The sequence below is a fragment of the Nilaparvata lugens genome, chromosome 6, assembly GCF_014356525.2.
Source record: "Nilaparvata lugens isolate BPH chromosome 6, ASM1435652v1, whole genome shotgun sequence".
In the NCBI taxonomy this organism is placed as follows: domain Eukaryota; kingdom Metazoa; phylum Arthropoda; class Insecta; order Hemiptera; family Delphacidae; genus Nilaparvata; species Nilaparvata lugens.
The window spans coordinates 22,859,412-22,875,006 of NC_052509.1; the positions used below are offsets into that span (position 1 = coordinate 22,859,412).

At 30.9% G+C, this 15,595-nt stretch overlaps 1 protein-coding gene across 2 annotated transcripts; it reads left to right on the forward strand.

Moving 5' to 3' along the window:
* The first annotated feature begins 990 nt into the window (after positions 1–990).
* On the forward strand, positions 991–14,605 carry LOC120351840 (uncharacterized histidine-rich protein DDB_G0274557-like). 2 transcript variants are annotated; one of them, XM_039430458.1, is made up of 3 exons: positions 991–1,147; positions 12,430–12,500; positions 14,222–14,605. In XM_039430458.1, the coding sequence occupies exons 1-3, from the start codon at positions 1,103–1,105 to the stop codon at positions 14,400–14,402; spliced, it is 297 nt and encodes a 98-aa protein (XP_039286392.1). In that variant the 5' UTR covers positions 991–1,102; the 3' UTR covers positions 14,403–14,605. The 2 variants fall into 2 exon arrangements, with proteins under 2 accessions (XP_039286392.1, XP_039286393.1); XM_039430459.1 differs by lacking the exon at positions 991–1,147 and adding an exon at positions 9,746–9,899.
* Positions 14,606–15,595: the final 990 nt, after the last annotated feature.

Genomic DNA, 15,595 nt, shown 5'->3' on the forward strand with positions numbered 1-15,595 from the left:
CATTTACTTTAACATTTAAAACAGTTAAACGGGGAACATTCAACCATGGTTGTCTACCGCTAGATGATCATCTCGGAGGAGTGGCCGTAGTCGAGTGGATCAGATGCTGGCTTCATGATTCAGTGGCCCGGGTTCAAATCCCGGCCCGGGCAAGATATTTATCTCGGGCCACTCCCGTGTTTCGGATGGACACGTTAAGCCGTCGGTCCCGGCTGCCTAAAAAGCAGTCGTTAGGTCATGTCAGAGGCCCTGAAATTGATCAGTTGTGACCTGAAAACTCTGACACCAGACCTGAGCCAGCCAGGTCACTCGATATTATTATTATTATCATCTCGGAAGTGGTTATTTTTCAAGATACTTCAGTTCATACACCCTTGGATAATTAAATCTGGGCTTCTGATAGGTTGAATTAATTCAAAATGGCTTTTGTCACAATGACGTTTGCAAATAAAGAAAGTAGTTCCCAGATGTAGTGATTCAAAATCAGCAGTTTACATAAATTTGAAACCGGGATATTTTTTAATACAAACAAAAGTCGAACCTCTTATCACTAGAACATACCGTATGAAGCTAGCTTCTCCCTTATCAGACATCACACTCACGTGGTGATTACAAGAATCACTGACCTACGATAGCATTGGCACAAGCCATGTGATACAGTGATGTGAAGTGTGAGGAAATAAAAAATAATTACAATAAATAAATTTTAATTCTACGAAAGAAAATAAAGCAATAGTAAGGGAGGCTAATTTTGATAATAACGGTACAAAGATAAGCGCTTGACAGGTGATTGTCTGCTTATAACAACAATTCAACTACTATATACCGGTGAGTAAACACTACTTTAATTTATTTATTTTATTGCATGTTGTCTTTCAATATTTTCTAATTCGACATCTTCAATATATTTTATAAATTCAAATATGAAAAATAAAGAACATTCTTCTCGTCTTATTGACAGGTAAATAATTTATGAGGCTGTGCCCCTTTGACATATTTTAAAAACATGTTGACTAAATGAGGTTAGTTTTCTAATAGTTCCCATTCACAACAATAATTTCATATGGAAAAGAGTGTACAATAAATTCATTATTATATATAAATGACATACAAGAAAAGATACATAGTGAAACATTATAAATATAAGGTGAGATAATAGCATTAGTTATGTTAGCTAGGTCTTGTATTGGTTTACAACAGCTTCTCATGATAGAAATATTTCTATTTTCTATAATTTGATTTCCTATAATTTATTTATCAATTTTAGTTCCTTAAAAAGAAGGATATCGTGACACAATTTATAACTCGTGTTTTTAACAGAAAATTCCTTGTTATTAACAAGATTTATGTTATCCATCGAGAGTCGGTAAAGATCAAAGGAAATGTGTTATGTTAATAACAAAAGCCTCTCTTATCGCATTAGCTTTTGTTAATAACAGGTTACTATCTTCCCCGCAACCCCCTCGCCAAGCATCCCTACCCTACAACTACAGCTGTTCCATAGGTACAGCTGCAGACTAAACACGTGACAAAGTTATTAACTTTTGTTGATAACAAAACTAGCAGCAAAAAGAAATGTTATTAACTTATGTTGAAAACTTTTGTTTTAAACTCTGGTGTAAACGCATTATAATTTAATATCGGGGCACCGAGGTTCGATCGTTATTTTTATTTATTGATAAACAGAACACAATTATTCTCTAAAATGATCGTGTTTATATTCCACAGCCGGCTATACGTCATCTTATGAATTTCGGGGATGCGATATTTTGATTTTTCACATACTCACTTTTTTACTATCCACAGCTGTTTCAGCCAAGGATGAATTATCCTTTTAATGTCGTTCAGCGAGTTTTACCAAGGATGAGACCTAGAGCAATCGAATCTTTGTATCATAAACCTACTATGTTCCAAATTTGAAAATCGTTAGAGCCGTTTTCGAGATCCGTTAAACATAAATAACCATAATATAAAAATAGCCAGATATAAAAATAACCAGATATAAATAATACAGAAATTGCTCGCTTAATATAATAGGATTTACATTAGATCAGATGAACATCATTATGTTAATGATCACACATGTTTCAATTTAAAGTATTTTAAAGAAAATTTTTTGCGTTTTATTCTTGCTGTTATATCATATGAATACTGTCATTAAATGAAATCATATGGAAGTCAATTATATTGATAACCAGATCTTGTTAACAAGGAATTTTCTGTTAGAAACAAGTTATTAACTTTTGTCAAGAGCAATTTTTGACGATTCCGTCAAGTTAATAACTAGAAATAAAAATAAAAATAAAAATCTTAGTACCCTTTTTGAAATATTTAATCACAACATTCAAAAAGGGTACTAAGATTTATATTTTTCTTTCTATTTCTATAAAAGTAGCCCTAGACAGAAAAGAGATAAATAAGTTGATAAATTTTTTTTAATAATTCGTGTTATTAACTCCGGTGTAAACGCAGCTTTGAAATATAATAGAATAGACAATTAAAATTCTCCAATTTAGGTAATTTTATGCTGAAAATTATTCAATTTTTATAATAGAAGCACAAATTAAATGAAAATTATGCTAAGTTTCATGTTAAATTTTGGATTAGTTTTTGGATGAGTCAAATTATTGTGTATTTCCAATCCCTCTAATCCAATATTCAGTGATCAATCTGAAAAATAGGTTAAAAATTAAAAATTGCGGTACTTTGTGACAATCAGTAATAAACTTACATGTCTCTGGGAATGAGTTCCTATTCGGAAAATAATAGTCATAGTAAGGTACTATTATCTATTATTCAATATTATTTTGAAATTACTATTATAAATCCATCCAAATTTAAAATTGTTTGTTCTATTCTAATCGATAAACTCAGATTGTGATTTGGTGTAGAAAATTGAAATAGACATAACCTATGTATAATATTTGGACAATTAGAAACTAAATTGGGAAATTGAAAAAGTTTCGGGCAGTAACCTCTTTTTTCTTTTCCGATCACTATATTATTGTTTGTGCTAACCTAATAAATAAATAAATATTATCAGATAAGTAATATTCACAAAGGTTATAGCAATATATGGACATTCTGTTGAACACTGTAGATCCATTTATCTCTCATTGTCATCCGCATCATCACTCACGCACAAGCCTAGAGAGTGTGAATCACCCTCAGAAAAAATTATTCTTTTATTTCGATGATCTTTGTTGGTATATTTTGAAACTAGCTTATCTTTATCATATTATTTTTCATGTACGTAATTTGAATTATTGAATAAACATTTGTTTTGTCCTCCAGAGTCCAAGATGAGCAAGAAATGATGTTTCATGATTCAGTATTCACTTTCTCAGATATTATTATTATTTCGCCTACATATTATATTATCTACAATATATTCGCCTACATATATTATTATTTTCCCAAAGAAAGTGGGACCTTTCATGATTTTGCAATTTTATCGACTCCAGAAAATAAACTAATTCAATGAAATTGGTTCAAAGAGAACTTGATTGGTAGTTTTTCCACATAAAGTAATAAATCACAAAAATAACGCTATCTGAAATGCTTTCTTGTGTTTTCATTTTTTATAAAATCATGAAATATTATTCTAGCAGCGATATTACACTATGATTACTATTTATGGAGTAGGAAACTCACTGAGGTGCTTAAGTTTGAAGAAATAGATAATAATTATTCATTGCTATTGGATAATAAATACAATGTTTATTGATTAATGCAATTTGCATTATAAAACACATTATATTTTAAATAATTAATGTTGAACCGTATTAAGGAATCGTCTTCCTATTGGAAGGCTAAGATAAACTATGTAACTACTAGAAACATTGGAATGATATGAAATATGTCAATAATTTTGTAGCTATTGTGTTAGTTCATTGCAATATTTTATTAAAGCCAAGCTCTTGGGAATATTGCTCCTTGACATTTAATTACAGAATGTAGGTAATCTTCCTAATACAACACCATAAATACATCAATCCAATATTTTCATCTGTATTAGTAGGTCATGCCAGAAACAGTATTATTAATAATAATTCATCAAAATTAGGAAAACTAGACAGTTTAACAATATGGAAAATAACTTTTGGAAAATGCAAATAATAAAATTAATTTCTGGAAAATAACTTTTGGTTATTTTCTGGAAAAGTTATTTTCCAGAAATTAATTTTATTTTTGTATTATACCAAAACTTATTTTCCAGAAATTAATTTTATTATTTGATTTTTTCCAAAAGTTATTTTCAATATTGTTAAACTGTCTAGTTTTCCTAATTTTGATGAATTATTATTAATAATATTGTATCTGGCATGACCTACTAATAACATTACCGTACTTTCTGAGTTCAAACTAATATTGTATAAAATTAATATTTTGTCAGATATAGGTACTACTTATTTATTCTACATGTAAATATTGAATTTATTCAATAATAGAACTGAACTGTTTGTCTCAATCAATTCCACAGGAGATTTTGCTCTCTATTATGCTTTACATGTTTTTTCAACTGTTGTGAAGCCCTACCATTCATTTAGAGTGGTTATAATATATTGTATGGTTTTCATTTTATTGAAGGGTGGTAATGCAGTTAAAATGATGGTAAATAGGTGAAACCCTATCAATTTCGAGTACAATACATAATATGGTTTCAATTTCATTGAAATATGTTACTGCAAGTTAATGATGCAGTTTGAATGCTTCAATTAATACATGCTTTGGTGATATTCTCTCATATTCAAATAAATAGACTGTTGTACAGTATGTCTTTGTTTTCAAAAATTCTTCTGTGTGAATGTGTATGTATGTGTTTTTTTCAACTCACGTACCGTACAAAAGCTTCTCGCTTCTTGTGAGTAGTAAAATATTGTTCACTTGTTCATTGTTTGTATGATGGAGAATAGCAGAGTCAATTTCTCAAAAAATAAGCATTTTAAGGGCGCAGCTTGAAAATGTTGCCGGTTAAATAGCCGAGTTGACTAAGGTGTCATCCGCAATTAAAAAAAAAAAGAATGTGCAGATTTTCAATTCTATTAATATTGAAGATTTATCTCATTTCAACTACTTGATCCATTATCAATTAAAGCTTGAATTTTTGGGCACTTCAATTGATTTTATCTTCCACCCTATAGGCCTAAATGTTTCCACAATAATAACCAACAACTGATATTATTGGCACATTATTGTAGAGTACGGTATATACAGTCGTATGGCGGCAGAAATTTGTAGACTTTTACTATAATTTGTAGACTTGGACAATAAAAATACAGTTATTAGTTATAAGTTTTAATTGAATAACTTATTGATTTATGTTGTTTAATAATTAATTGTGCGAAATTCATAATATCAAGTAATTAAAAATCATCAGGTTATATGGTTGAATCTGTGTTGTTCTCAAAGTGTCTTTTGCATTTATCAGTTTCCAAATCTTGCAAATATGAAATTTCCAGAATCAAAGTGAGTGTTTATGAAATACGGTATACATAAGTGCTTACCAAAATTTTGACGTACCATATAATACCATACAGGTACGCATTATTATTGGAGATGGGAATGGTTTAATCAGAACTATTTATTACTGATAATTAAACATGGCACTGTACACTGCTGGCTACCATAGTGTACTACTTCGTTGAACTAGACAAAGCAATATTGTTGTTTGACAAAATGACGATCACGACTTTTATGTCATAGGCAGTTGAAATTAGTCAATTGTGATTTGCCAATATCAATTCTATTATATGAAAATTCAAACAGAGGCTAGGCTATTTATTTATTGGAGACCCACTTGGAACTTGGAGTGGAATGAATAGTGTGTTACAAGGCTAGTTGATATTCCTGCCAAGAATACTTAATATGCCAGAATGAATTTTATTCAGTTATGCCATTGTAAATTACTAGTTCAAAATAAAAATATATTGAGAGATTTGGTAAAGCAAATATATTTTTTCGTATAAATATATTTTTGTGAATATGTGTATTAATACCATGTATTTTGTGTGAGTAGGCTACAGTACATTTGTATGTTAGGAATGATAGAGTGGGATAGGACGATTGAAATGAGAGACAGCTTTATGATAGAGGAGAATAATAAATATGAAGAATGTTGGTTCCAGTATGACACCTAAATCATGCCAGGAAGTTTGCTAACTTTCACTGAATTCAATGTGTTTAGTGCTTGCCAACTGGAACAATGCGGAACGACATTGAAATAAATAAAATCATTCCATGGAAAATAATTACTATTTATGAAATTCATCATGAATGAATTTCAGAAAAGAATCATATTGATAGAAAGTAGTTTATGAGAATTTTGAAGTAAGTTGCTATTATGAATAATTTTCATTTATAAGCTGAATGCCATTGAAAAACAAACGTTGAATTCAATTTCAAATCAATTTGATAAATTGTACTTGTATTCATTTCTTTATTTGAATCATTTAAAAGTAGAAGTTCATTATTATTGATAGTCTTTTTATCATTTTACAGTCTTTTGTCTATCACTCTTCAGAGTAGCACTATAATAATGTTGAGACCCAAAGAAAACTTGTAATTTTTACTAAACAGTTTTCATCATTCATTTGAAATGAATTAGAATAATTAATGTTTATCTCAAAATATGCCTGAATATTTCAATTTCCAGTGAATAGGAATATTCATCCAACATTCACATTGTAGACTAGTTAGTAACTTACTGCTAATAATTTAAAAAAATGTTTAAAATGTAGTTAATTCAAATTCATACATCCATTGAACGTTTTCCTTGCCTCTTTTTGTATTGCATATGAATCTTTCCATAAGAATTCTGCATAAGGGTAATGCAGACTACAATTCCAGAGATATTTAAAAAAAAACATGAGTTTTCAATGCAACCACTACTTACGTTGTTGGCTCATCTTTAAAACGCTTCACTCAACTCTACTTTTGGAAGATTTGTTATTTGTGTTGCAATACTGCACAGTATCTGCATAGATATCTCTCCAAGAAGTGAATATACTCATTATTACTTCAGGAAATTGAGTAATACTTGAATAATAAGACAAATGATTATTTTCAAATGCTTTTATCAGAAATGCAGAAATTACGTCTGAACAATGATTCTCTTGCAGAGTACCTACAGATTTTTTTCAATTTTTACATTTTTCGGTTGTAGCCTACTACATTTCTAGTTGGTCTCTCTTTTTTACAATCAAAAAATGTAGGCCTATACCACTCAAATTGCAATAATATAGAATATACAATTAGATTCTGAACCTTGATACTTGGATGCTAAGATAAGATGAGACATAACCTATGTCTCAATACATGCTTACACTTGATTAATACTCTCTAAAATGTGTATAGACTGTATTTGTTAATTTCTCTGAATGACTTGTGATTGAGAAACCTTGTTTGAAAGAGTGGAGAAAAGCATTAACAATAAAATCCATCCCCTAGATTTCTAGTTAAAGTGAATGTTTATGTAAGTAAACGCCAATAGAACTTATCAAAAATAACTTAAATTCAAACTTGGAAACTAGCAACAATAATGAAAATGAGGAAAAACAAATTGTAATAAGATTTCCATCAAGTGCCGATTATATCTGGAAGGAGTATCAACTGCTTGGCTCCAAATAGAAGTGCTAAAAATTATGAGACAGGAGCATGCATTGATAATTTTGATAGCAACGTTGGGTACCTACGGTAATATGTAGAGAATGGTAATGTATTTCTTAGCACATATTTAAAAAAATCCATCTTATATGGATGGTCTTCTTAGATCAATCACACTAGTAGAAAAAGAAGATATACGAAAGTTTTTTGCAACCTACTAGAAATTCCAGATATTATTTTGATTTCAATGGTAATACAGAAGTGACCTATAGAATAATGTTCTGAGATTAATAATTATATAGAAATTATTGAAACACATAGGATCCAAATAATATCCATAGCCTATAATTAATTGTCTTGAGATTTGATTAGAAGTTTGCTTATTTGTTTTCTTCTTGAAGTCTATTTTGAGAATAATTGTATTAACTTTGTTGTAGTTTAGACACTGTGTTACATTTGTAAATATTTGAAAAACACTTACTTTTCTTGGGGTATTTAGGTATCCATTTCACTCCCATCAGGCTTATGAAGCTCCTCCTCAGGAGTGAAATGCATACCTCAATAAGCCAAAAAAGTAAGTGTTTTTCAAATATTTACAAAGATACACAGTGTCTAAACTACGACAAAGTTATTATTATAATGTTTCGTCATGGAAAGTAACAACAATAATTTTATTATTGAAAGTTTCCCGGTTTTTATTAATCTCTAATATAGAACAATAATGTAGAACAATACCGTCTAGAGCAAATATCGTATTTGAGGAATCGATATAACTTGAAAACGGTGCCTTGTTTATGTCATCAACTCCACCATACTCATAGCAAATAAGGTATTATTCTTCAAATACAGTTAGCCTACTACAAATACATTCAAGTAATAAACTATTTTGATAATGCTACATACTTAATTTTCAACTATTATAGAAAACTACTTGAACCCTTATTATATTTTCATAAAACACATCTAGTTTCAGGTATTCATCCCATTCTCAAGATTTTTTCCCTTGTCCCTTGAGAATAGGATAAATATCCAAAACTAGTCGCATTTATGAGAATATAATTAGGGTACCTACTGACAATTTCTATTGAATTGAATTGAATTGAAAATTTCTTTATTCATCAAAATGCACAAAATACATCTGAACAGTGTCAAATTACAACAAAATTATTAATATCGTCACAAAATCATCCTTTACACATAAAGAAATCACAAATTCTTATAAAAAAAAGATTCTAAAATCTTGCAGTCAAATTGACATACTCCTGCAAAGAGTATAGGGATAGTCCCACCAAATATTCCTTTAATTTTTTTTGTAGGTATTCAACCTCCTCTATTTCTTTCAACTCTCTAGGAAGTATATTGAGAAATTTTCTCCCCATAAAAAATGTTTTTTTCTTAAAGAAATCCAATCTATGCCTCTCCTCGATCCTTCCAAATCTGGTGTTGTAGCCATGTGTTTCGTTTCGTGATCCTGTTGACGAGTATTTTTTGAAGTACATGACTACGTCAAAAATATATTGCCCATAGATTGTTAAGATTCCAAACTGTGGAAAAACGAGTTTTACTGAGTCTAATCTTTTTAACTTAATTATTATTCTGAGAGCTCTTTTTTGTTGTGAAATAGCATTTTAGTCTATAATCAGACTAAAATAAATAGGTACAAACCTTATTAGTATACTACTATGCAGTATTGTATTAAATATTGTAATGTCTGAAACTTTTTTGTAACGTTTATTGAACATGTTGAATAATGGGATTTGCAAAATGAAATAACATTGCTTGTAATAAGTCAAATTTACTGTAGGCTATCAATGATGATGGAGTAATGTCTGCGGTGTGTCTGCCAACCAAAATCAGCCTACTGACCCGACTCTCAATATGCCTAACAGGTATTGTAGCCTACCGTACTTGATGACAATAATGCATTTACTATGGATGACCATACATCGATTAAGCGATATTCCCATAGACAATTCATATTGATCAACTTTCGATTGGGACGTGCTCTTTCGCTTTCAAATATTGAAACGCCACTAGACTCGAAATTTCAGCCAGGAAATCGAATCGTGCGGGCAGCTTAATGAGTCGCAGGTCCCCACCCACCCAACACTACAATTTTGGCAACATTTCTGTTTAGTATTCAGTCGACAATGGCTTTGTAATTCAACACTTCACTATATAAATCGCAGCTACCGTTCGATTGAGCATCAGTTCATTTGTGTGTATCATCACATCAGTTCAACACCACCACAACCCACAACATCTGTAAAATGGCCGTCATCAAGACCCTCGTTGTAAGTGCTGTGTATAATTCGACTTCAAATATAATTCAGTTCAATTGTTTCATTCGGATATCATTGTGAATATTGTGTGGGGAAAATTGAACTGAGTGCTTAGTAAAAAATGAACTATTAATAGGTATTTATTGGGTTGTATTGCTGCTTCATTTGTTTATTGTTTTACAAACTTAAAACTGAGTGCTTGAACCAATATGGATATCGATATGGTTCCACATAGTCCATTATAAACTTCTAGAATATTTGATTTCAATTTTATTGTTGGAACAGAGATAGTAGCCTACCTATCTCACAAGTTTTATTCAATATTGGCATTGCCAAAAATTGATAATTTTAAATTTGTCATTATCATTGCTATATTAATGGAATATTATCTTTTATCATATCAGGAAGTTCTCTTCAAGCATTTTTCAAAAGTCATTTTAAAATACATATACGGAGTGTTTTCGAACTCCCTACCAATATTCATTCTAGGGCAATGGCATTGTTTTTGGGTATGAAACATTATTACCTGAAGATCATTTTCAAACTGTTGGAAGTCTCTAGTTACTCACACAGCTGCACCATTTTGATTTTTCACTAACCATTTTTTCAAAATAATGGTTGAACATACAGGAGTGAGAGTTTGCAGAAATATTTATGACAATTAGACAGAGCTACAACAAAACAATGACAATATTTGATATGGTATTCATAAAACAAAATCGCGGCTATTTGAAATTTTATTTAATAAATAACCACAAAATTAACTTTTTTTCAATGAATTCAATTACAAATCGATTGACACCTGATTTTTGGAGATTGAACGAATATTAAGAGTGAGATATGGCAGCTTTAGTGTTCAGTGACCGCTGGAGGTATGTTGCAGTGCACCACAATTCTGCCTAAGTAATGAGACTACAATATCCATTTAATTTTTATATTATTCACGAGCGATTCTGAATAATTTCAAACAATAATAAAACGTTACATTGCCATCTTGGTGTTGGTATTCAGTGGACACCTATAACTGAGCTGCAATATCTTACTTAATTTTGAAAAATTATGTGCCAATCGATTTGTAATTAGATTTACTGACAACGGTTTTTTTTTGTTTATTCAAGAAATAAAATCTAAACGGGCGCCATTTTCTTTCATGAATTTGCAAAATAATTGTCATAATTTGTTGTAACTCTGTCTAGTTGTCATGGACGTTTGAGGCAAAGCCAATCATACATAATACTTAGGTACTTGATATAACTTGTTGCAAATTTAATAGAGTTCGGTAACAATAATTCATTAATTTCTAATAATTCATCGATTCAATATAATGAAATTCACCTTTGTGAGTATTTCTTTCTATACTTTATTCATTCATTTATCTATTACAATATTTACAATCACTTGCGGAGTAGGCATTATGATACATGTATTTTCAGTTTGATTCCGCTATTATTCTAATTCATTGTTTGACAAAGTGATTTTTCTATTATTAATTATGGGATATTTTTCTTTGAAAAATAATCATTTTTATTGTGTTGTGGAGTCCCATGGAACTAGACACAAGTATTAATTGGACAATATTGAAGTTCATGGAACATAATCATTGGATAGTTCCATCTCCAAATCACATGCCCACCAACACAGATGGAAGAAGATATTACTTATGAGAATGAGCATTAATAGAATGGAGATAGGTACTCCATGCGCTCACTCCCATTAGAATGTAAAATTTCCCCTTGACCGATACCCATCTCATCAAATTACATTGATTCCATCCAGCAGAGAGCATTTTGCTTCTGGCTGTTTATCAAGTGAACGTATAACAAATTGCTTTTGAGTATGTAATCTGGATTATATTATGCACAATAACGGCTTCTGGCTAGTTGGAAACGAAATTCAACGAGTAAAAGGGAGATATATGATTCTAGTTGATTGGAATCATGTGTGTTGATGATACCAGTGATTTGAAACATTTTTGATCCTATCATTGGAGAGGAATTCTTATTTCAAAACGTATTCAACTGATAATTTAGCTTTTGAGTAGAGTCGGGAAAGTGAGAGGCTTCTACAGAGCCTTGTGCACACCACTGCCAATGGCATGACGATTTCAAACCACGGTTTGAGAATTCTCCCGCTCTCATCGGCGTTATCCGATTGATTTGCAGTGGTGTGCACAAGGCTTTGTTGGAGTAAAGTGGTCTAAAACTACAAACTTCAGGCTCAATAATTGTTACCGTACTCAACCCCTTTTTTCAAATTGATTATTGGTAGCGCGGTAATCATTGATCAAGATAAAGATTCTCATTACGAATGAAACATTATTATAATACCTACAGTAATTTTACACATTGTGAGATGATTTGAAATTATAATTGTTGGGCTATTTATATAACTAACATAGATCCTTCCACTAATCGTCTGATACAAACTTTGGAAGAAAACTAACTAAGCAGCAATTCTGTTGGTATTATTCAAAATATTTGAATAGGCCTATTCCCATTATTCTATTGAGATTATTTTCAAATATAGATTTATGGTTTTGCAGTCTGCTCTCCTATTTTTGGCTGTTTTCGCCATCGTAAAAGCTGAACCGGAGGCCAATCCCAGTGGAAGAGCGTAAGTAATACATCATGCCAATCATCTCATAATATTGTCACATTGATTAAATTTGAACTTTCTGTTATCAGAAATTCTGAAATCTGGCTATCTGAAATTCCACTAACGTACACTATTGGTTAAATAATACCGTATCCTATAGTCGTACAATAATGTATTGGAAATAATGAGTAGATGAGAATGGAGTTAGGAGCTCATTTCGTTAGAATTCACAAGTAATTCTTAATTGAAAAAAATATTTTCTTTGATCAGGATTACAAGTAATCCTGATATAATAATCCTTACATTATTCATGGATTGGAAAAGTCCTTTTGACAAAGTTTTAGAAATAGTTTGTTTATCACTTCAAAAATTTACTGTAGGCTATGTGAATGCTTAGAATGGAATTTAAAATTTCTTGACTGAGATCCATAGGTATTTTATAATATTAGTTTTAAGATTCAGATTTCACTTCACTTGAATGATACTGAGCACAATACTGTACGAATAATATGGGAAATCTTATAGGAGCGATGAAAGCTCAAAATAAAAATGCAGGAAAAGATTACTGTATTTCGTTAGTGAGCTTAGCCTAAATACAACTACAGTACCAGGATCTAAGTTATTGTATAAGATTATCTCTCACAGTAACTGTAGGTTACCATAATATACTTTCCACTTCAATTTTTTTTTCTAAAATTATAGCAAACTTCAAAACGAGTTTGTTTCTGAATGTGTGAATAAACTACTGTACAAGAGTACAATGTAAATAGAAAGAGAAAAATATTAACTTGAATACATAGCAATAAGTCACATAATTATTAATAATACAAAGCGAAAGTGGAGCGAGAGATTGATTATTTGCCTTTATTAGGGAGGAGTTAGGACTGCTGGTCCTCTCTGCCACACAACCCAGAGAGGTATACATAATGATGAATATAATAATAGGGTACTAGAATGAAATTAACAATGCTTCCAGAAAAATACTACACTAATAGTGTACATAATAAAAATATTTTTTAATGTTGTAAAAAAAATATTACGAGTGATGAAGTAATTTTTGGAAAAATAATATCTGCATAGGTATTAAACCTGTGGGCAATAATATTACAATATTACGAATGTAACGAAGTATGTTTTTTTTCATTTTTGTAAGTGAAGTTCCGGTTAGCGTTTCAATCTTAATATTTCTATGTACTATAAATATAAAGAAAATAAAAATCTCAATACCCTTTTTTTTCTTTATATTTATATTACAAGTAGCCCTATACAGGAAAGGTTTCTATGTACTGTATAATTACACACATCTTCACTCATCATACATCTCTTATCCTGTAGATATATACCTGCCATGTACCAATTCCATTGATTTCACAAAATACAACAGATACAGACAGATAGAAAGATATTTATTTCCGAAAAAATTCAATTTACAAAATAAAAATCTTATGTAGTCTACACAAACACAATTTCAATACAAAAAACAAACAATATAATGAATACACTATAATGAAGCCATGCAACTTTTTAGAAAATGGTCTGCATGGGCAAATTGCTGTGTGCAAACCAGAGATGCATACTCAGATGTTCACCGAGAGGAAGGAAGAAGGAAGCACTAATTTTGATGCATTCAGAAGCTTATTGACTATTAGCACTACATTTAGTGAATAATGCCGCATTTCTGTCATACTGTATCATAAAAAACAAGAGATCAGTATTCATGATTGAATTTTAAATTTCAGAGTGGCGAGGTACGTGCATTACCACGAGGAGCCAGTGTCCCGGTATGTCTACACCAGGCATTACCACGAGCCAGCGCATGACCATGTACATGTCGTCAAGTACCAGGCTGTGCCTCATGTCCATGAGGCATATGTCAGCCACCATCACGACCACATTGTCGACTACCATCATCATCACTGATTAATTGACTAGGTACTTCAATCATCAACAATCAGTTCAAAAGCATTCCTTCAACTGGTGAAATGCAATCATGTTTCGTTTCATATATTATTCATACGGTACATAGCAATTATTTTTTTATTAAAATTGAGTTCAATTCTAATTTCTTTATATTTGTAAATGACTTCAAATTAAAAATACATAGATTTGTTTTATAATATATTCATGTCGGTATTTATCATTTGTCTTCCTCCTCTCAGGTACGATTTAGAACTAAAAAATCAAGGTAAGGTGAATGAAATAAATAAATAGATATTTATTGAACAGTATAGTTATTATAGTATTTTTCATAGTAGTTGAAACTATGGTTGAAACATTGAGTTGTCTGTAAATATTAATACAGTAGCCTATTTGTTTCTTTCATTCACTTACCTATTGGCTACTAGTAGTTCTGTGAACAGTAGACCTCACGCAGATATATGAACCTAATCTAATTTTGTCCATCAAATCAAAATAAATTGTGTCCTGTCGTGTCGGCGAGATATCGGTGTGAAAAAGTCCAATGATCAATGACTGATCGACGATGTCGATCGGGTTGGCGTATCGACAATGCTAATCATAGCCTATGTTGTAAACAACCATAATGTCACCAAAAAGCTAATTTCCCAAGGCATACTGTCAGCTGGTCAGCCCGAGTTGAAAGCAGAGAAAGGTCGAGAGAAAATACTATCTGCTACTTTGAGTTATCAATCGCATGCGTCATTGCATGCAATCTATGTTGTGAAAATAATTGAGGACTGAACATTTTGTGGAGTGAACAACTACAAGACTTAACCTATTTTGGACTATGTGTAACCTTATCTAAATTTGGGAGAGGAATAGATCAAGGTTACCTTATTTTTTCTCTCCCTATCATTTTGATGATATACTTATTGTATTAATCAATAAAGAAAAGAATAAAGAATTAATAATCCACTTGACAGCTGATTTGATTTTGAATAATTCAATACGGTAGTCTAGCTTTTACAGTAATATTATCCTTAAAATGCAAAATTTAACAAAACTTAGGTCTATATATATACGTCGACGCGCAATTCAAAAAGGAACTTACCTACAAAAAATCATGAAAATCTATTAAATCAAATCCATTTATTGCCAACGACATTTATAAAACAAGTATTGGCCACGTCATAAAAATCACAATCATTGTTATA

Bases quoted from the DNA above. Each gene is read 5' to 3' on its own strand.
- LOC120351840 (XM_039430458.1), top strand. From the start codon at position 1,103: ATGACATACAAGAAAAGATACATAGTGAAACATTATAAATATAAG. The intron at 1,148-12,429 runs GTGAGATAATAG...ATGGTTTTGCAG, and splicing joins TGAAACATTATAAATATAAG to TCTGCTCTCCTATTTTTGGC. The intron at 12,501-14,221 runs GTAAGTAATACA...TTTAAATTTCAG, and splicing joins GCCAATCCCAGTGGAAGAGC to AGTGGCGAGGTACGTGCATT.